At 44.6% G+C, this 22,814-nt stretch overlaps 2 protein-coding genes across 4 annotated transcripts in view; both read left to right on the top strand.

Annotated features, from left to right (window-relative positions):
• Positions 1 to 2,842: 2,842 nt before the first annotated feature.
• LOC136944077 (DENN domain-containing protein 3-like) lies at positions 2,843 to 19,713 on the top strand. 3 transcript variants are annotated; one of them, XM_067237650.1, is made up of 26 exons: positions 2,843 to 2,936; positions 4,828 to 4,989; positions 5,370 to 5,676; positions 5,861 to 5,976; positions 6,462 to 6,589; positions 6,809 to 6,920; positions 7,146 to 7,265; positions 7,927 to 8,145; positions 8,507 to 8,622; positions 8,968 to 9,123; positions 9,584 to 9,680; positions 9,792 to 9,895; positions 10,033 to 10,244; positions 10,459 to 10,700; positions 11,017 to 11,299; positions 11,907 to 11,990; positions 12,885 to 13,144; positions 13,494 to 13,664; positions 14,049 to 14,178; positions 14,325 to 14,432; positions 17,069 to 17,208; positions 17,555 to 17,715; positions 18,016 to 18,155; positions 18,326 to 18,444; positions 18,550 to 18,687; positions 18,830 to 19,713. In XM_067237650.1, exons 2-26 carry the CDS (start codon positions 4,906 to 4,908, stop codon positions 19,067 to 19,069), a joined length of 3,987 nt encoding a protein of 1,328 aa, XP_067093751.1. In that variant the 5' UTR covers positions 2,843 to 2,936; positions 4,828 to 4,905; the 3' UTR covers positions 19,070 to 19,713. The 3 variants fall into 3 exon arrangements, with proteins under 3 accessions (XP_067093751.1, XP_067093753.1, XP_067093754.1); XM_067237652.1 differs by lacking the exon at positions 11,907 to 11,990; XM_067237653.1 differs by lacking the exons at positions 18,326 to 18,444; positions 18,550 to 18,687; positions 18,830 to 19,713 and having other exon boundaries at positions 17,915 to 18,041.
• A 1,752-nt stretch (positions 19,714 to 21,465) lies between these two features.
• Positions 21,466 to 22,814, top strand: part of ptk2ab (protein tyrosine kinase 2ab) — a 53,668-nt gene continuing 52,319 nt past the window's right edge. Inside the window, 1 exon segment of the mRNA XM_067238581.1 lies at positions 21,466 to 21,544. Coding sequence (XP_067094682.1) covers positions 21,508 to 21,544 — 37 coding nt within the window. The 5' untranslated portion in view covers positions 21,466 to 21,507.

Here is a 22,814-nt window from a genome sequence, read left to right as displayed (position 1 = left end):
TAATTTCATTTATGAGTCAAATAATGCAGCCACATTCTTAAAATGCAAATGCTTTTCTGGAAATGCATTTGCATAACGATTTGCTTACATTTAGCAGACGCTCTTATCCAGAGCGACTTACAGTAAGTACAGGGACATTCCCCCGAGGCAAGTAGGGTGAAGTGCCTTGCCCAAGGACACAACGTCAATTGGCATGACCGGGAATCGATCTGGCAACCTTCGGATTACTAGTCCGACTCCCTCACCGCTCAGCCACCTGCTTCCATAATATCCAACCTTTCACATGGCTATGTGACAAAAATCTAGAATCACATATTTTTTTGATGATGTATATTATTTTAGATGTGATTTTTTTATGACTTGTATAGCGCCTTTTTACACGTGCAATTATGTTGATAGAACACTAACTTATTTTGTGCTTCATTGTCAGGGCCAACAGACAGGACCTGTAGCGGGGACTGGCAGAAGATTTTAATTCACTGTTTGGCACTTTGTTTGAAATAAAATGACAATGTTACATGGAAATGCTGCCTTGTTTATGATTAGCTGGAGTTAGGCTACACATCACACAAACATAGTCCTCCTAAAGTTGGCTACCATGTAGCCTATTATACAAGAACAAGTAGCATTTTGGGCAAATGAGGTCTGCATATGAACCGCCCCAATATAAGCAGTAGAATTGAGAAATATAGGTTACTTAGTTAAAGTTGCAGTTATGGACTGGCAACGTCGGAAAATGACGTTGCTAGGAGGTCGTGGTTACAGACTGGCAACGTCGGAAAATAACGTTGCCACGACGTCGCGGTTACGGACTGGCAACGTCACAAGATTACGTTGTGGTTACGTTCTGGCGTCCCACAGATGCACGGTCCCGCAACGTCGCCAAAGACGATGTTTGGTCATCGAGTGACGTTGCGGCAACGTAAGGGCAACGTAACTGTTTGCTGAGTCCATTTCATACAAACTGTAGTATTGCAATCGAAATTCGCACTACTAACTCTACAATTCAAAATTCTAATCTAGGGGACTATGTTAGCCAAATACTGGATATTTACCATCCATAAAAATGTGCCAAATGATTTCGCGCTCCAAACTCACTCATTGACGTTACACCAGAGTATAGGTGTAGGGAAAACATGACCTGTATGTCAGGACAAATAGGTTTCAGTAAACCAAGTCGACTGGATTTGGAAAATAGACCGGCCAGGATTTGATATTTTCGGAGCTGCAGAAAGACGTAATAGCGGTCACATCGAAATTGCCCGCATAATCATACAGTATGAGATCAAATATTGGGGAGGACGTGTCCCATAATCATACAGTATGATCAAATATTGGGGGGGACGTGTCCCATAATCATACAGTATGATAACATATTGGGGGGGACATGTCCCATAATCATACAGTAGGCCTAAGATCAAATATTGGGGGGGGGACGGGGGACGTGTTATAACGTTAATATTCCATCCCATCCATCCATCATCTTCCGCTTGTCCGGGGGTCGGGTCGCGGGGGCAGCAACCTAAGCAGGGAGGCCCAGACTTTCCTCTCCCTGGCCACTTCCACCAGCTCTTCCTGGGGGACCCCGAGGCGTTCCCAGGCCAGCCGAGAGACATAGTCCCTCCAGCGTGTCCTGGGTCTTCCCCGGGGCCTCTTCCCAGTGGGACGTGCCCAGAACACCTCACCAGGGAGGCGTCCAGGAGGCATCCTTATCAGATGCCCGAGCCACCTCAACTGGCCCCTCTCGACGCGGAGGAGCAGCGGTTCTACTCTGAGCCCCTCCCGGATGACCGAGCTTCTCACCCTATCTCTAAGGGAGAGCCCGGACACCCTGCGGAGAAAACTCATTTCGGCCGCTTGTATTCGCGATCTCGTTCTTTCGGTCACTACCCACAGTTCGTGACCATTGGTGAGGGTAGGAACGTAGATCGACTGGTAAATAGAGAGCTTCGCCTTTCGACTCAGCTCCTTCTTCACCACAACGGACCGATGCAGAGCCCGCATCACGGCGGACGCCGCACCGATCCGCCTGTCGATCTCGCGCTCCATCCTTCCCTCACTCGTGAACAAGACCCCGAGATACTTGAACTCCTCCGCTTGGGACAAGATCTCCTCCCCGACCCGGAGATTGCACTCCACCTTTTTCCGGTCGATAACCATGGCCTCAGATTTGGAGGTGCTGATTCCCATCCCAGCCGCTTCGCATTCGGTTGCGAACCGCTCCAGTGAGAGCTGGAGGTCACGGCCCGATGAAGCCAACAGGACCACATCATCCGCAAAAAGCAGCAACCCGATCCTGAGGTTTCCGCAAAGAACTCATTTGAGGCACAAGCTTCTGAAATGTTATGACCATAATAGTAAAAAAAAACACAATTGACATTACCTTTTTTTTATATATAATTAGACATTTTTTAGACATTACTTTTGTGATTAGTAATTCATTGGTTATTCTATCTTAATTGGTCATTCACAATTAAGTAGTTCTCAATGAGGATATATTTATTTAGTAATAATTAAATACATACCAAGGACCTTTGTAGTAAATTAGCTATTACTTACTGCTTAGTTAATCTTGGTTCCATAATAGTTAATAATATTCAATTCGGTGTTAATGTAGTAGGATTTACTACCTATTACTTCCTGCATAGCTACTCGTTAACAACGGACCATTATTCTAAAGTGTTACCAGACTGGAATGTTATCAAGAAACTCACGAAACGCCTGGGGCAGTCCCAGACTTGTTCAAATAAAAATGTGTTCACCAGTGCGCATGTTTGTTTGCTATCCTCGAGTGCCGAGAAACAGGAACTAGTCGATCAGCTGTCAGTGCTTCAAACGAGGAGAAAGATTCTACTGGACTCCGATTTGTAGGACTGTGCATCTTGTCTGCCGGACCGGTCGTTTTGGTTGCTGATTCGGAGTTGCCTACGTGACAGGTTGGTTATTTTTTTCTGCAAATCAAAATAAACTATAGGGCCTACTGTATGCACATTTCATTGAATGTTTTCGAAAAGAGTTCGTTTTCTAAAACAGTCACAAAAAAACTACAAAAAACAGGAGTTGATTTCCACCCTTGACTCATCCTTTTAGACCCAGGGCTTGTGACTCAGATCATAATTTAGAGTTTGCTCATCACATGATCCAGTGCAATATAACTTAGTTGAAAAGAGTTAAATTGCATTGATATTCCGGCACAGCCAGAAGTTACAGAAGGGCTTGTATTTGTTGCCTCCTTCTTTATGTACAATGTCTAAGGAATTCTGATCAGATAATCCTCGCATATCAGATTGTAAATGTTTTGAATACGATTTTTTTGCTGGTGCCTTGTCTGCTCTCTATGGCTCCTGTCTGCACTAGTTCGAGTCAGATTTACATTTAGGCTATGCACTTATAGGATAGCTACAGCTCAGTGCAGAGAGCATTTGATTTAAGATCAATATGTCGCAGGTTTACCCCCCTGACGTCGTTTTAGATAAAAGCTTCTGCTAAAAAATACATTATAATGCATTCCATTATTTTTACTATTCCATTATTTTCTATTTAATTTTTACTTCTGTTCAAACATCAGTCAACCCAGGCTGTTAGTCAGTTAAAGAGGCCTATGCATTTTGTGTTTCTGTGAACAACATAACAGGTATAACCTTTTACCTTTAAGCAAGGTGTCAGCTGGGCCTCCAACAAATGTAGTTGAGTTGCATAGATATTTAAACATCCAGTCTAATACCTCAGAGGAATGTACACAGGTACATCTCTATACATCAACTGTACACTGTCATCATGTAGCTGATCAGAATGTCATGCTTTTCTTTCCATTGCTATAATGAGGTGACGTATGGTGATCATGTGAAACCTGACGAGGAGACTGGTGGAGTGACTGACAGCTAACCAGACTAGAAAACTACAATTTGACTACAAAGTGACCACATGCAAATCTTTACAGTCTGTTTTAATCACCTATATCGGTGGCAAACCCCATTTCAAATTGGTCCAACTCTTCAATAGCAGATTCCAATGAACCACCACAAGACTTAAGGCGTCCCTTCCTTCCATCTAAAGCAAACCGCTCCACTCAGCCACAGTATTCCCCCCCCCCCCCCCCGACCCGTTAAAGAGTGTCTTTGTGTGTCTTCGTCAGCACTGCGTTAATCAAATTTTGTCCCTGGGGTCTCTCGAGCAAGAATATGAGATTAGAGTGGAGTTCAGTTTATCGCACTCCTCCAAAGGTGCATGCCTGCAGCAGAAGTATTGCTGAGTATATTCTGAGGTAGACACAGCCTATTCCCATGAACAAGTCCCTGTCATGGAAGTACATTACCTGAACGCTCACTTTTCTACCTCCGATATTACATAACTTTCCAGGGGCAGTTTGCAGGGAGCGTTGCACCCAAGGACATGCAAAGTAAACGCCTGAGCCCTTATTTGGGTCCATGTACCTTTGGCACAATACACTTTTCCAGCCTTCTCTTCTATCTTAACAGAACTCTGTTTATACTGACTTCAGCCTTACACCAGCTCATGCTGGGTCCAGTGCAATAACTGTCTAACAGTTCTCTAATGATCTTCCTTGTTGAAGCTGAATGTCTCAGATGTGGTTTAGAGCCTTGGAGATCACAAGAACTTTTTCCTGGCCTGCAGGCGTTTTAGCAAGGTGTTTGTCTGTTTAGTTGGTTTGTTTTCTTGTTGTCAGGGTTAGGGGCTATTATACAGTACGGTAATGGGGGTGATGTTGTGTGGTGTATTATGCTTGAACGCTCCATCTCTCTCGCTCTTTGTCTCTCTCTCTCACTCTCGGGTGTCTCTCTCACTCTTCCCCCTTCTGCCTCATAGTATCCAGCCATCTCCTCCAGATGCTATCCCCTCCTTGCAATCAGTACCTTCCGTCACCCTTTTCCAGAGGAGCGTTCCATGGCGGAGCATCTCCCTCCAGGCCTGCTGGAAGCCTGTGTGGTGGTGGGAGCCTCCAATGAAAAACTCAACGAGGTCTACGATGTAAGGACCGCCTGCTCTCTGCGGATTACACACAGGACCCTCTTTAGGATTCTGTCGATACAGTTTATTCTCATTTTCAGCAGAGTCTGTGGGAGAGCCGGAATTGTAGGGAACACTCATGTACACATACACAGTTGCTGTGTTTTTAGGCTTTTGTACAATAATTCAAACAAATACCATAAGATATGTAGGCCGATGCATATTTGTAATTGTATTTTATAGGGCTCCAATAAAATGTATAACTCGTGTATAAAGCCAGAAAGATAATGAATAGTGGGGTTCTTTTTTGTTCAAGTAAACAGCAACCTAAAACTTAAACATTTCTAGCCATCAGTGTGTGCCCTCCCTGAAAAACTCATTTGAATTCATTTTTGTGCAAGTGTGCCCAGCAGGGATGTGGTCTGGCCGACATCCTGTTGGACCCTGAGGTGCTTCACGTGCACGTGCCTCCCTTCGTAAGCAAAGAGCATGCTGGGAACCCCCAGGGCTACAGGGCCCTCAGCAGAGCAGTCCAGAAACGGCGCTCTTTCATCAAGAAGAAGAGGGAGAGGCCTGCAGCGCCTCCCAGTGACCCTGGAGCAGGAGGGGAAGCTGAAGGAAGAGAAGAGGGAGGAGGAGGGCTCACTGAGGACGTCAGTGTCCCCAAAGATATAGACCTCATGGCTCTGCCTCAGCTCTGCTTTCCAGGTAAGGAGGTCGGAGGCTGGTGGCTGGAATAGGAAGCTAGAGATAGATATTTAGATACTGGGGTCATGAGTTAAAAGGGTACAGACTTGGGACAACAGTTGGTAGGTTGGGAGTTCAACTTGTAAAGTGGAGGCTAGAGGCTAGAGGTTTTGATGTTTACCTTAACAAATATTTTTTGGATCAGGTGGGCTTCAAGTAACCAATGAGCAGAGAGAGGAGCGATTTCACTTCCTGGTCTTCACTGATGTCTTTGGGAACCAGACCCATGGCATAGTTGCCCAGTGTAGCAGACCCTTCCAGGTATAGTGGACACATGTTCATTTCCATGACACCTGAATGTCCATATTATAATATTATAATAAAGTAAAACTTAAACATACTGTATATGTCAGGCATATGTCAGGCATATGGGAGTCAGGTGGCTGAGCAGTTAGGGAATTGGGATAGTAATCTAAAGGTTGCCAGTTCGATTCCCGGCCGGGAAAAATGACGTTGTGTCCTTGGGCAAGGCACTTCACCCTACTTGCCTCAGGGGCAATGTCCCTGTACTTACTGTATGTCGCTCTGGATAAGAGCATCTGCTAAATGATGAAATTAAATGAAATATGTATTGTACGACCTAATTTCAGCAAACCAGAAGTATATTTTCCATGTTCTTGTGTAATAGTCATAAATGAGACATAATTATGTAATAAACAGTAACTGAAGCTATGCATATTTATTTTTGATAGATGCTTGTATGGTTTCTGGTACATACCAGTGGGGTATTAATTATGTATTTGTAGAAGGGGACAAGCTTCCACCAGAACGGACAGTTGCCTTCTGCGAAGCCAGAGAAGCTCTTCACCAGCTACGCCGTCTGTGTCATCTCCAAACACCGCTACTACACCGCTCTGAGGGACTGTCTGTCATGGTGAGCCCTGATACACATACTGTGGCATGCACTGTCTCTGCTGGGATTGTATGAATATAAGTCTTATAGATTACAGTCTTCACAAAAATAACTGTCATTTTTATGGGGAACATATATTCTCTACACTCTTAAACGATCTCTGGCATCTGAAGCCAGATGAAGGCTGGTATGTCTTGTTTGGACAGTAACCGTAGCAGCTCATTGTCTCTGCCTCTGCAGTTTGCTGTTGCAGTTGCGGACTTGCCGGATGTCGGACTTCGAGGAGCGGGTGAAAGAGTTTGCTGCCAAGCTGGCGTTGGTGCCCATCCCTCCACCTGGACAGCTCCATGTGGTGAGAGGCGGGTTGGTGTTTAGGATTGAAAAACTGAGTGGATCGAGCATAGCTGGCTGGAACAATGTGAAAGACATGAGTTATTGTTGAGGATACTGCATGTTTCCTGGTCAGTGTGAATAGTATAGTATATTTCCTGGTCAGTGTTGACGTTGCCAGTGTTATAGTAAATTCCCTGTTCAGTATTGACATTGACAGATGCGTTGTGTATCTCCTGACGTGCAGATGTTCAGCCTGCGACCCCTCACCATCGTGCTGCCTTCCAGGGAGGACAAGGAGCACCCTGTGGTGGATCTGGACCTGCACCTGCCCCTGCTCTGCTTCAGGTCCACACAGCTGCTACAGGTGGGGGGTGGATTCTCCTTCAGAAGGCCTGCTTGCCATGGAGACTCTCTAGGCTTCATTTTAGCTGAGACTTGACGAGTGAAGATGAGAAAGTCAACACCTGACCCCTCAGTGTTCTTCAAGGTCATGGAACGTGACCTTGGACATGAAGTAGAGGCTGGTGTTGCAACCTTGAAGGGTGCTACCTACCTTGCTAACTATGGAGTCAAGTTCTGTTCATCTCTTCAGTAACGGTGTGACTATTCCGTTCGGTTCTGGGTCTATAAGTATTAAGCAATATGCAGATTGGAGAGAGAATCTAAACCCTTGACATGAATAATGACCACTTAATACACACAGTGTCGATGACAAAGTCTCTGGAGCATGAGGACAGAATTGATAGTAGAAAGGGAAAACCAAAGATAACAGAAAGCCAACATGTGTTCCTTATTCAATCAGGCGGGAACTACATCATAGACCTGTGACTGTCGTTAGAACATAATAATAGGTTACAGTAGGAATGCATATAAAGTATATGGATGAATAATAAAACAGCGTACGTGAACAGATGACAAGGCAATAGCTGATCTACTGAATGTGTTGAACGTAAGCATAATATAAGAAATCCCTGATGTCTTCCACACTTTTTACGTACGCGTCTGTGCGTGTGGGACTTTTTCAGATCATCGGCAGCATCCTGACAGAGCAGAGGCTGGTGTTCTTCTCCTCCGACTGGTCCCGCCTCACCCTGATGGCGGAGTGCTTCATTCTCTACATCCACCCGCTCAGCTGGCAGCACCCCTACGTGCCCGTTCTCTCCAGGCAGATGCTGGACTTTGTGATGGCACCCACGGCTTTCCTCATGGGGTGCCATCTCAGCCACTACGACGAGGTGGCCTCCGTGAGTAAAGCCCCAGTTTCCGGTTCAGACACCTGGTTGGAGATGTGCAGGGAGGGACGACTCAGGAGTACTGTGGACAACTGTCTCTTTCTTTGTTTCTATCTCTCATGCTCACTATTTCTTGTGTAAGTGGTGTTTTGGGAGGTCCCATTGATGTTGTGCTTTGTCCATGTGTTTGGACGTCGCTTTGGATATAAGTGTCTACTAAACAAAAAAACTTTTATGGAAAATGTAAATGTCATGTGGTGTGTTAGACGTTTTTTCTCCCTCTTTGGTTTCTCTCTCTCTGATTTATCTCTCACTCTCCCTCTCTCTGGTTTATCTCTCTCGGTCTCTGTCTTGTCTGTCTCTCTCTGTCCAGGAGACAGATGACCTGATCCTAATCAACATCGACAATGGGACAGTGTCTTCATCCTGCTCAGAGATCGTGGATGTGCCGGCTGTTCCTCTGGCTGCCAAACAGTGTTTCATACAGAGGTAGGGCTTACTCAGGCACACTGGTGCTGTAAAGTCACATGGTGATGAACAGGGATGTCAGGTTTAATAGTGTCTCCCACAGTCAACACTGTGCAATGTATGAAGCGGTGTGACATATCATACATCATACAATATGTTGTGAAATGATGCAATACATTTCAATATGATTTGATACAATATGACACATCGTATTTGTATTTTATTGAATCATACAATAAAATACAACTTTATTGGTCCCATTTCGCCAACAGACTCATTTATTCATTTATCTAGAACACAACAGATATGGAGATAGTCACAATGCATCCTGCAGTGTGTTTGTCTCTCTCCTCTTCTCTTCTCTAGGAGGGAGAGCCTGCAGCTCCACTACGACCTGCAGACGTGCCACCAGGCCAGCAGCCCGGACCTCAACGAGCTTCGTGCCCAGAGGAGGCAGTGGCAGCACAGCCTGAACGGGGAGGTCCAGAGGCTCACCCTGGAGCTCATCGTCAACATCTTCAGGTCTCCTTCTTGGCCTTTCGACGGTTGTACATGTTGTGTTTGTGCGGCTGTACACGCTCGGTTAAATTACATTAACATGCTAGAACATGCTTGGAATGGCCTGGTCTATAAACACATTGGTTTAATTTGTGCAATAGGGTTTGCTAATGTGAATTTCCTTCTCTGCGTGGGTAAGTTCCCCTTTTTTATAGCGACACAGTTAATGCATTTGGAAACAGGGAAATTCCTAGATTCCATGATAAAATAAGGAGACTTCCACACAGGGAACAATAAATACGTTTTTTTTTTTATTATGTTGAACTATTAAAAAGGGGTTTAAAGGCGAAAATGAACCACTACATAAAATCAGCATTTGAAGCAATGGGCAGTATTGCCAAGGAATAGGTTGTTGTTTGATGAGAGCAGAATTCTCTGTTGCCTGGTAATTGACAGTACAGAACTGTTCCTGTCGTTCTATCAGGGACGTAAGTGGTCATCTCAACTTTGAGCATAGAGTCTTCAACAGTCAAGAGTTCCTTAAGACCAGAGAGCCTGCAGACCAGCCCTTTTACAAAAAGGTATAGTCACAGCCAAGAATAACTTCTTCTAAGACATTCACTCAAGGACATCCTGCAGTAGCTACCATCTCTATGTTTTTGTTGTTGACTGGGTGTGGTGTGGTACTGTAGGTCTTGGAGACGCACATCTTTCACTCCTTCCTGAAGGACAGACTCAACAGGAAGATGGACGCGTTCACTCGCATGGAGCTCAGCACGAGGTCAGAAACACAGAGGTGAGATCTCCTCCTCTCTACCTTTCTCTCTTCACCCTACCCCTTCCTTTCTTTCCACCCACACAGCACGACACGTTTTCATGATCAGGAACTGAAAACCTAGTCGTTTAGTAACGTCTTCAGCCTGTGGCGTCCAGAATGCAGGCGATGATAGATAACCCCCGGAGACCCACCATGCGGGAGATCCAGGCCAGGAAGAACAGCACCGGCTCCGAGCCCCCTCGCCTTAACAGGCGCCTGGGCATGAGCCTGCCCAACCTGGGGGAGGAGAGGTCGATCGCCTACTTTCGACAGACCTCTCTCGCTATACCTGAGACCGTTGAGAGAGGCTCGATACACACACACACAGGTACTGTATATACAATAAACACTCACACACACATTGCCCCAACAGATCTGGCTCAACAATGTTTGGGTCAGCCACACACACACACACATGCCCAAGCATACACATACAGTAGACATGCACACACACTGTACATTTCACACACACACACACACACACACACACACACACACACACACACACACTAACCGTCCCTCCCACTCTCTTCCCGATCCAGACCAAAAGATCCCATCCAAGCCCATCAAGCTGTTCAAGCTGCCAGACTTCCCTCCCCCCCTGGTCTACCACTACGTCCAGAACTACTACAGTGATTTGATCCTGCTGCTGGGCAAGGCCATCTTCTGTGTCCCCCCGGAGAACTCAACCCTGCTGGCCCGCCTCCTCTACCTGAGGGGCTTCATCAACACCCTCTGCTCCCAATACCTGGACGCCCTCAGCGACTTTCAAAACCTCTACACGGTGGGACTGGGGATGTGGCCTGGATGTTAGACAGTAGGACTGGGGAAAGAGTGAACATGGGACCTGAGGAAGGGGTCTGGAGGATGGAGAGAGGGGTTGGTGTGGGTGGTTGCAGGTGGTTACAATTTAGACTTGGGCTTCAAGGTTGGGGGTTTAGGGCTCTCAGAGTAACTGGCAGCCCCATGAAGGTCATACAATGAATTCTATTGACTTCATTACACTATACTGTCCTCTCTACTGTCTTATGTTGTACTCTACTGTTCTCTACTGTCTTCTGTTTTACTCTACTGTTCTCTCCTGTCCTCTTCTCTGCCAGACGGATGTGGAGATCTTCCCCTCCCAGCTGGTAAGGTGTCTGGTGGACTCTCTGCAGAAGGACGAGCACTCCCTGGCCAACCGGAGACCTGAGCTCAAGCGCTTAATCTGCCGAGTCAAGAAGGACCAGGAGGAGGTGGCCGACCAGCCTGACGACAACGTCACCAAGTTTGAGCTGCCGAGGAGCCACATGCCGAGGGAGGAGTTTGTGAAGCGCGTCCAAGAGTCCGGTATAGTCAGGGATGTGGCGACTATACATCGCCTGTTCAACGCCCTCCTGCTTGGTAAGTCTCAAACTCCGGTGCTTTGTGCCGAACGTTGATGCTAAAGCTTTCTAACCACCTGTTTCGTGTATGCCTTATGGTCACTTTTTTGACAATAGGAACTACTTTGAAGGATGATGCTGTGTTGGTTGTAAACTAGCTGTTAAAGCTGGCAAGCCTAATAAAAACCCTGTCCATGCCAACACCCCGTTTGTGCCTGTATGTCTCTCCATGTATCCCACACGTACAGAATCACTACCAGATACTTCTCTCTAAGTGAGTCACTGTGAGCTGTCTGATGATCTTAAAGTCTGACTTAGGCTATATACAGGCCAACAATCTAACATGCTAGGATCACGATAGACGATAGATGAACAGAGCAGCAAACTCACTTTATCATAGAGCCAGCAGGTTTAAATTCACAAGGATTTGAATGTGAATAGCCTTAAGTTGAGATCGGGAGTACTTTAGCCTAGATCATGGGAGATAAGTTGTCAGTCATTGTGATAAATGTTTTGTTCTATTGCAGGTTATTGTGAAATAGTACTGTACAGCAGGCTATAGCAGTGTCTTGAAGATAGCTCACACCAGCATATCATCTGATTATCTTGTAATTCACTCTTAATAGAATCGGGTAAAACTGACTTGGGTTCAGAGGCTGCTTCCACGGATGCTTCCAAGTCAGTGTTCTACTTTGACTTGACTGGTCAGGGTAAGGATGGAGAGACCGTGTCCAGCCTAAGCCAAGTTGCCAACCTACAGGACAGCATGTCCCTACCGTTCACTATTAGCTTCCTGATTTGCGATGAGCTTTGTGACGGGTGCTAGCTTTCTTTTTATAATCAACTCTCGGACTATTTCTGCTTAGTTTGAACTCCAGTCTTCAAAGTCACGCTATACATGACGCTAACACGACTTGCACCGCGCACATTTTATTCTTCTACCAGGCTGCTTGCAACTGGTTTGTTGCATGCGATTTGAATTTAGACTAAAAAAGGACACATTTGCATGCATGAGAATGGCCGTAATTTGTGTTTAATGAGCATGCTCTGAGAAGGCCTCAGAGGCTGCATGGCTAGTTAGCGCCACCGACCCAAAACATCAACAACCACAATCCCTTCGGTTCGGTGGCCTTGGGTGCCTTTAACATCGGGCGTCGATCCAACGCATTGTGAGCTTTTTACTTGCGCCTTAATGTACACAGACACTCATACTTTGCACATCTAAAGCTAAACATTCTGGAACAGCTCTTAATACAATTTACATGTTGATAGGGAATGTTTATATGGATAGCATAATGTAATGTACTGTTCTCTGTTTGACTATGTCTAGGACGGTAGGTAGAATTGTGTTTCTGCTATCTACAGGTCAGCAGAAGTAGGTAGACTCAGGTTTTCCAGGTGGATGGAGGAGATGGGTACTGTAATCACTCCTAGGGGAGATTGCAACGTTACAGCAGCAGTGTGTGAAAAAAACAGTTTCACAAGCTATACACAAACTATGCATTGTATAAAGGTTGTGCACAGAAGTACCATACCATAACCGGACTAGATGTGTGCTTTTGTAAGGATAGTGTTTGTTTACACCAGAGTGCTGTCCTCTATAGGTCAACAGAAGCAGGTAGACCCCGAGGTATTCCGGGTGTTCTACACCTTCTGGAAGGAGGCCGAGTCCCAGGCACAGGATGTGAACCTGCCCGCCGCGGTCATCGAGCACCTGGACAACAATGAGAGCGTATACAAGCTGTCGTCCTCCGTCAAGACCAGCAGCGGCGTGGGCAAGATCGCTATGACCCAGAAAAGACTGTTCCTGCTTACTGAGGGACGGCCAGGCTTCCTGGAGATCACCAAGTTCAGGGACATTGAGGTGGGTTACAGAGGACAACAACTCAATACCATACCAATTCTTCAATTCAAATTCAGATGCGCTGGCTTCTTATTTACATATGTAGAGGAAGGTTCCGGTATTACGAACACATATTGAGCTTTATCCTACAAAACAACAAAACTTTTTCAAAAACAGCATGAGAGTTCTAAGACATGAAGATGTCACATGTAACGACACCCTTGAAGTAAAACTAAACCTGTCGTTGACAGTAGGACAACCATTTCTCTCTCTCTCTCTCTCTCTCTCTCTCTCTCTCTCTCTCTCTCTCTCTCTCTCTCTCTCTCTCTCTCTCTCTCTCTCTCTCTCTCTCTCTCACACTCTCTCTCAGGAGGTGAAGATCTCGTCTGCCCCGATCCTGCTGCTGAGAGTCCCGTCGCTGAAGATCCGGAGCAGCCAGCGGAGGGAGGTGTTTGAGGCCAACCTGAAGGCCGAGTGCGACCTCTGGAATCTCATGGTCAAGGAAATGTGGGCTGGCAGAAGGATGGCAGATGATCACAAGGTAGGGGAGAAGGGACACCAGTGATCTTATACATTACAAATGTCTGATATCCAGGTAAGTTTTTCTGGAAAACACAATAACAGTAGTTCAAATTGTATGGATCCTAGCAGGTTTTGGCAGAACGTTCACAGCAGTGTGGAAGCACGGTTAGAAAACCTCAGTGTTTTACACCCGTATGCTGCTTCAGTAGCCTATCTAGTAAACCTACAGGTTGTTTTCGACAACTTGTTCGTTTTACACAGAGGAAACTCACAGCCTGTTTCCTGTTAATTTTGTGTAAAAGCAGCAGTTGCATCAACGCAGGCCCCCTCAGGATTCCATCTTTCCTTTCTGTCTTTACTCCCCCCCCCCTCCACACACACACTCCCACCCCCATCGACCCAGGACCCCCAGTACATGCAGCAGGCCCTGACCAACATGCTGCTGATGGACGCAGTGGCGGGCTGTCTGTCGAGCCAGAAGGCCATCGAGGCAGCTTCCAAGCTGGCCTACTTTGACAAGGTCAAACACGAAGGTATACCAGTGGCTACATCAAACGAACCGCTTGCTTCATAAAATAAAACTGCACAAGTCAAATTTTCTTCTGAGCTTTCTCATTCTAGATTGTGTACCTTTTGGTTTCTTTGCACTCTTTGGTTTTTTGGGATTGGGTGTGAGCAGTTCCCATGATGGTGCCAAAGACAACATTGGAGACATTGAAACACAAGATCTACCCTTCGTCAGAACTGGCAGCTCCACAGACTGTACATGTCATGCTCTACACACCAGGTGAGACACAGCGAGTATAGGCTTGCTACAGTACTGTACTACTGTACCACAAGTTACTGTACTGTAATAACTAGAGATGCACCGATCCACATGATTTCAATTCCGACCCGATTCCGATACCTATACTAATTAGATACTGATTCAGATACAGAGCTCTTTCTTATATTAACCACACAGCACTTATTAAGTAAAAATACACATGCATTCCATTTAAATGTATTCCAAAGCAATTTATTTGTTCTGAACAAACTTGAATTTGTTTGGCTTGACATACAAACAGGTAGCAGCAACAACTGCAACGTTTTCAAATTGAATATTTGAAATAAAAGTAATGCCACAGAGAAATATTTCACGTCAAAAGCGTCTTTTGAAGGCCTCAGTGAGTGTCTGCTGCTGCCTGGAGTTGCTCTTTTGGCTGTTGGCTAGCACATGGGCGAAAATCTCATATATACGTTGGGGGGGACAATGACATGACACCAAAAGCAGAGCTGTAACACATTACCTACGTTGTAATGTATATTGGGGGGGTCGTGTCCCACCCCCCATCCCCTCCGGGATTTCCACCAATGGGATAGCAACAAGCCGTGGTGCTCTTTCACGTGAAACTTTTACAGGTGCTTGATAAAATTGGTGGTAGCCTACACAACGCTAACGTAATTCCACCCCTTGGAACGCTCTTTACACACATTGCAAGTTGCCGCCTTGCTTGCCTGTATTTCGAGACTAAAATATTTCCAAACTAAGGACATGTTGGGCTTTCAAGTTTGATCAAAAGTTTGGCATGAGCTTACCATTACACTGTACCTCTCTTTGTCCTTGTACCCATTTTTATGTCTGTGGGCCCTATGTTTCCCCTTAGCCAGCCATACCCTTGTCTCAAAAGACTGAACACTCCTAAAAATCCATTCTCCTTTCCTCAGGCTCTTTCTCTTTCTCACTTTCTGCCTTTCCCTATTCTCTCTCTGATTAGCCAGCCATGACTCCTTTTGGCTCTCTTAGTCCCCTAGCCTTACATCCTTTATCTGTCTGTCTGTCTCTTTCTCTCTCTCTCTCTCTCTCTCTCTCTCTCTCTCTCTCTCTCTCTCTTTCTCTCTATGTACTTAGCTCAGTTCTCCTGGACAGTCACAAGACAACATAACAGTGAATGGTGTTAAATTGACCAATACTGCATTAGCAGAGCCAAGTGGAGACAAAGGAGCTTTGAGGCCCAGGGCTGTTGGCCGCAGTTGTCATGGCAGAAATCCTGCAGCTAACCTAATTGGTTTACGCCTCTGAATCAAGGCCTTGTGAACCAAGTGTGTAAACCAAGGTTATGTGCTAACTTTGGCAGGCTTTATTTATTTATTTTTACCAGTGAATATAGTTTATAGTAGCCAGTCACACCAAGTCCTTGAGCAGTGTGGGACTGTCATGTAATTCAGAAAAACAATGTAGGAGACATGGTTCTGTATTTGATTTTCAACATGAACAATTAACCATTGTATGCTGAAGGACCATGTTATGGGGATCTAATTGAGTATGAGAAAGGCTGGTTTTTGGTTCTATGTTAAGGTTATCAGACATTATGCTTAACATACCGTATTTCTTCGAATAAACGCCGCCCTCGAATAAACGCTGCACCAAAAATTAACGTTGTGTAATAAACGCCGCCCTCGAATAAACGCTGCAACAAAAAAAATCTGAAAACGCTTATTTAATTGGTTAAATTCAACCCCAGTATTTATTACACATGAAGGACCTACATAACTTTCTGTTTGAAAGCTAACGTGTATGAACATTTAGGCATGCTGCTTCAGATTTCTACACAATGTAGAACATCTGTATTTGAGACAGTTGTACTACCAACGCACACCTAATTGATAGCCAATGAGAAAGGGAGTTGCCGCACTCATAGACAAAGAATAGACAAGGAGGTCAGCGGTAGTAAATGAAACCTGCATTTTTCGCAGCATGATTCATTTGTCACAATGCCAGCAACGAAGTTGTCTATGGCTGCACTTCATCTACAATTCACGAGATCACCTTTACTAATTAAACGCTGCCCTCAAATAAACACCACCCTCGAATAAACGCCGCACCAAAAATGAACGTTATTTAATAAACGCCGCAGCGTTTATTCGAAGAAATACGGTACTGTATGCACCTATGGTTTATGGAGGCTGAAAATGTAACGACACTAGGTTTAAAAAATTAAAGTTTGTCCCCTATTAACATGGTGCGTAAGCTGTGGAGGTCCTCTGAGAGATGTTCAACAACACAGGCAGCTCAATGCCAGTGGAATATGAAATGTAACATTTTTTGGAGTGGCCACCATTTTCCAGCCAATTATGTTCGAGCAATCCTGTTTAGCCAATTGCCTTCAGTAGGGTGGGTTTTTCTTCCTTGGCTTATTTTGTGAAACCACTGTTAATCAAACTCGAGCTGGAGGAAAGCGCAGAAGTCGAGACAAGAATTGGGGACACTGTTTTTCATATTTTCATTAATTTTATACTATTACCAAGTGAAGTTTAACATTAAAAAAAGTTCAGGACAGTTTGGGCCACTGGTGCACAAATGTGTGTAGTATCTAGCTCTTAGTGTGACCATATTCCTCTCTTCACCCCCTCCCTGGCCCCTCTCCCCCTCCTGCCCCCCAGGCCACCTAAGTTACAGTGAGGCGGATAGGCACGGCAACCCCAAACTGTGGTGCGCCCTCAGCGGGGGGCGGGTGGTGGTGTTTGACGCTGCCAGTTGGTCTATGCAGCAGAACTGCATTCAGGTCGGGTTGTCACAACTGGTGAGTCTGTCTGCTACTTTGTCTTTTTTTGTCTACTGTCCTGTCTGTTTGTCTCACTGACTCTGTACTAGTGTTTAGATGCAGAATGTATGGCAGTCCCCAATAAATGTCAGTCCGTAGCAATAAATAAACTGGTAAATTGAATTAACTGCATAGCTCCCCCTCTCTATCTCTCTTCCTCCCCTCTCTCTCTCTCTCTCTCTCTCTCTCTCTTTCTCTCTCTCTCTCTCTCTCTCTCTCTCTCTCTCTCTCTCTCTCTCTCTCTCTCTCTCTCTCTTTGTTGCTCTGCTGTTGCCTCCTGGTGGTAACTATTGACCTTGTTTCGTCACTGTATTTTCCGCCTCAGAACTGCATGCTGGGATTGGACCAGGATCAAGTGTGGATTGGCTCCCAGGATTCGGTGATCTACATCATCGACACAAGGAGCATGTCATGCAACAAACAGCTGACTGAGCACCGCCATGAGGTCACAGCCTTTACACTGGATGACAGCACTGACAAAACAAGGTTAATTTACATCACATTCCACCTGGTGTTCCACAGTCTGCAATCACGTGCCTGTCATAGTTCAACTCGCACCCATACCACCTATATATCCTCAATAAAAAATTTATTACTTATTATGAGAGTATTATCCAAAGTATAAATATTTTTCCATATTTTAAAAGGTATTAGGAGAGTTACAATGACTCTTTCTAACCAGCAGATGGCAGCAGTGGTCTGGATCCAGCTCCACTGAGTAGCCTAGGCTAAATTACACTCTTTTTAGTGTAATACCTAAAACAGGCAAACACTCTCTCCTCTCAGCCAAACACAGATATACTCCTGCAGTGTGGACGGAACGGTTATTTTGTGGGATGCCTCGACTCTGAAAGTGAAGACGCAGTTTCAGGTCAGCTGTGAAAGACTCACTTCAATACAACTCTACAATGGAACTCTATGGTGTTGTAAGTATTGTATTGTACTGTATTGCACACAAACACACACAAATAAACAGGTTTTCTTGGTTCGTTAGGAGAGATGTGGTTTATGAGGAATGTGTGTTGGCTGGCCAGTTTAAATGGACAGAAAGTATTTGTATTGTAGTCTTTGAATGTTTTTGTCCCTTTCACATTAGGCTCTAGCAATGGCATCATGGAACTTGGAAGGAATGGAACACCACAGCGCAAGATGTCCCTCCCTGATAACCTTCGAGTCATTCTCCCTACGTTCAGCAGCTTCATCCTCTTCCCAGAGGTCTTCTTCTCATCCTCCTTTCAATTAATCACTCCTCCCAATTCAAATAAAAGAACATTTTGAGGGGTGAACATTTCAACTGTAATGAACCGGATGTGTTTTCAGAAGGACCAGTTGTGGACAAGCAGCTGTGACTCAGGAGAGCTTTTCCTGTGGCACTCCAAAGATCTGACCAAACCATTCAAGAGGATGCAGATGCAGGACTGTGCTGGGGTGAACTGTATGATTAAGGTCAAGAACCAGGTCAGAAAACACAGGCTAACATACAAACATACACACACTCACTGTGTGCACACACTGTACAAACATGTTGGATTGACATCTCCCACTGAACAATTCTAGAAATGTGACAAAGCTTGTTGTTTGTGCTCACACTTTCCTCCAGATTTGGGTGGGCTGTCAGGACGGTGGTTGCAAGGATCGGGACCATTCCCAATCCGGGGACCAGGCCCAGAATACAGTTAGGGGGAAGATCTATGTATTAGACACAGAGAAGCACACAGTGGAGAAAGAACTGCTGGCTCACACAGATCACGTCCAATCACTGTGCTCCGCCGAGGACCGCTACGTTCTCAGTGGCTCTGGCCACCTCGATGGCAAGATCGCCATCTGGAAGGTGGAGTAAACGAGGACGGACCTGGTTTAAAGATCCGGGAGCTAAATCAAGCTCACCGCAAGTTATTTTTGGTTTGGGGGCATGTCCTAGGTGACATATTGTAGAGGAGCTCTTGCGTATTCAAAGCAACTCCACAAATAATGGAAGTGTAAAGTATACAGTGCAGTGATACTGGGATAAACATTTTGAGAGTTTAGAGAGGAGACCCAAAGGAACTACTGACTGTTAACATGTCAAATTGAGAGAGAGAGACACAGAGAGAGAGAGAAAGAAAGAGAGAGAAGCACATGGAAAAAAAGACCATGAAGTACTATTGTTTCTCCTTATCTTTAATACAGGGAGAGGGGAGAGGGAGAGTCTCAGGGAGTTCGAGTCAAATTACAGAAAACCATGTCCACTCCACAGAATTAGTTTCTATTTCACTGTCCAGTCAACAGTTTGCTCTATATGTATTTGTATAACACTACATTGAAACATTTCTACTTTAGTCCAGTTCTCCTGGTACCATTTTCTAGTATGTCATATACTGTAATATAGTGAGATCAGTGTACTTCAACACTGCACTAACCTTGTTGTTCTTCAGCATTATCTTTTCACAAATGGGAAATGTCATTGTTTTATTGTATTTGCTGTCATTAAATGAATTCATCCTCTTATATTCCCAATGGAGGTATTTGTGGGTTAAGCCCTATGGGTTAAACCATCAGAGTAAGTATGGGCTTCGTCAAGCTGCCTTGGCAGTGAGTATTGTATAGGCGAGAGAATTCCTGTGGCCATGTAGTGGGCAGATTCGGTCATCTAGCAGGGTGTAGTTAGTGTGTGTGTGTGGCAGCACTATGAAGGGGTCAAGGAGGTCATTGGAAGGAATGTTTTGGAAAGTGTCTATCAGACAATAGGAACACAAAACGTTTTTGAGTTCAGTTGTGTATGTGGGCGATATTAACTATAAGACCACAGACTGCTATTTGTGCGTATCCTTTAGGGATGGGAAAATATGAAAATGCATTTGTCTAAAGATACTGTTTGCATTGCAAAGCAAAATAATCATATTAGTAGGCTATTCACCAACATTGATGCTTTGAGAGTTACATTTGATGTTATATTTCATTACTGTCAACTATCAAACAACAGTCAATTTAGCCTCATTCGGCATCATCGTATTTCATAATAACTTGACTCAGTAGCAGCAACTATGCTACACATTTTCAGTGTTATGTTACACTATGTAGAGGGGCCAATCCATTCAACTCATTGCGCTCTGGAACTAGGCAATATAGCTACCAGGGCTACGGGCGCTACACGTCAGCCATATTGGAATGATTAGGATGCAGGGCTGTAGCGTCACTGGGAACCGAGGAGAGAGCACGGTGTTGTGGATTAACGGAGAAAGGAAACCCCACTCGGATCCAGCTATAAACGGAATACAAACAAATATTCCCAGGAAAGGGACCGTCCAGTTTGCGAAAAAGGTGTGGTTGAACACCGAAATTTAATATTCGAGTAAGTATCAAAATCGCTTATAATGAAAGATGTGGGGATGTATTGAATAACTTTACCGTTAGCCAGCTTAGCATAGGAGTGAAGACCCAGACAATAAAGGGGTTGCATTTCGGATAGACCTTTGCCTTTCAAAACATTGTAAGATATTACTGTGACATTTTAGGCTATATTGTCTTTAATATCATAACTATGTCGATAATGCATTCTTGCTACTGCTCTTCTAACAGTGGTGCAGTGTGTGTATGTGCATGTGTGCTTGCGTGTTCGTCCAAATTTGTCTCACGCCTAGGTGCAAGGTTCAGGGAATACTGAATTTAAACAGAACGCAGTGGCAACATTGTAGGAAACCATACTGGTAACATCATGTGTGGAATGGAAATTAATGAATTAATTCTAGAATTCACATCAAAGAGAAATATTTAGCCGAACATTGACCTCTCGTTATTGTGGTTGTCGTTACATGACAAACAAACAATACAGTATACCATAGAACTAGGAGCAATGTAGCTTTTTTCCAGAGCTTGTAAAATGCTTCAAACTGGTCTATATAAATAATCAATATTTCCACTGTTGTGGATGTGTTTGTGTTGTTGCATGGATTTGTTGTGACATCAGTTTGTTAAGAACCTCTGCCCAATCAAGTCTATATTTGTATGTTTTGCTCATGTAGATAAGCTTTACAATCATGTTATGTCCTGCATCAAGGCCGGCCATGTCTTTATATGAAATACATACTGCTAATATCATTGTCCTTACTCAGAGCCAGGTGAGGGAGAGGGAGGGAAGGTTTCTGAGGAGGAGCCTGGTAAAGGAGTGGGAGTACTGTGATTTGATAGGTAGATAGAGAAGGGGCTAGGTGTGTCAGCTTGGAGGTGTTGTGTGTAGCTCTGACAGTATAGGAAGTGAACAAGCCCGGGTGGATTGTGTACATTTACGGGCAGCCAAACATGCAGTTCTGGGACTTTCTCGGTTGCACCAATGGAGGTAGGTGTAGTTAAATATGTTGTGTTTTAGATATTAAAGGGCTGAAACAATATTTTGAAGCTGAGGTGAAGACATAAGTGTGAAATGGAATTTGCTCCACGTCTCGCCATGACAGGCAAGCAGTCTCATGTGAAACATCCTAGACATGTAAATCATTCTGGACAATTACCTATATTAGACAAGGCTGCCCTGATGGACCATCTGAAGGGCTTTCTAAACCTAAAGTTGTAAGCAACTACAGCCGGTATGAAGTCAAGGTATGTTTTCTTCTGTTACCTGATGAATTCCAGGACACTTACCTCAAGCAGCTATGCTGCCTCAGGCTGTGGATTCTGGTATGAGGTATATCTGATGATGGCTTGCAATAACTTGACACATTTACCATGCAGCTATCTTAGGGTATGAGCTGAGGAATGATTGTGGTCTTGATTGTATCGTTTGAAATAATCATTGGGACTCCTTTGCAGTTGTTTACTTTTAGCAAGCACACACACACATTTCTGGCACATGCACGCACAGGCTCAATACAGGAGAGATCTCTCAGAGAGGCCTCATGCCCCAGTCTCAATCAGTGGGCGTTCCAGATGTTTAGAATTGCGTCACTTTGTTTTCAACAAATTCTTTTCTTTGACTCTGGCCATGCACTCTTGTGTAAGTGCATTTGAGAATGATCACTGCCATTGTATCTGATGACGTGGTGGAAATAGGGTTGTTGATGGATACACAGTTATGAGTTTTCCTGTCTGGAACTTTCTAGTCACAAGTTCATCTACAGCCACTTCCCACTGATTGACTTCTGAAACAACGTCCATCTGTTAGCTTCAAGGACATTAAACACCACCTAACAGATGGTTACATAGGCCTATTTGTATTAAACACGTTAGTCCATCGTGATTCCATGTTAAAAACACTTACTTCTGACTTATCCCAGAAGGATACTGACATACTGGTTGGGATTGATTTTGCACTGGGATGCATTTAACATCAGTATATAACCTTGGCCAGGTAGGCTATACCTCATGCAAAACTAAGACATCAAACCACTTGTCAAACATTGTTGTGACACCAGCTAGGTTTCAGTTTACTTAACTTAAACTGGGATTCTATGAAGCATAGGGAATTGTCTGTGTGCATGTGATTTGTGTGGAAATGTAGCAACTGGAAAAGGCCATCATTCCCAGTGACTTATGGTAGATGGTAAAAGTTACTCTTAAACTCTGAACTACAGTATTGAGACAGCACTGAGTAAGTGAGAAACATGCAACACAAT

This window comes from Osmerus mordax, chromosome 6 (genome assembly GCF_038355195.1).
Source record: "Osmerus mordax isolate fOsmMor3 chromosome 6, fOsmMor3.pri, whole genome shotgun sequence".
Lineage (NCBI taxonomy): Eukaryota > Metazoa > Chordata > Actinopteri > Osmeriformes > Osmeridae > Osmerus > Osmerus mordax.
The sequence above is the reverse complement of the archived record's forward strand: the minus strand, read 5'-3'. Positions and strand labels throughout refer to the sequence as shown.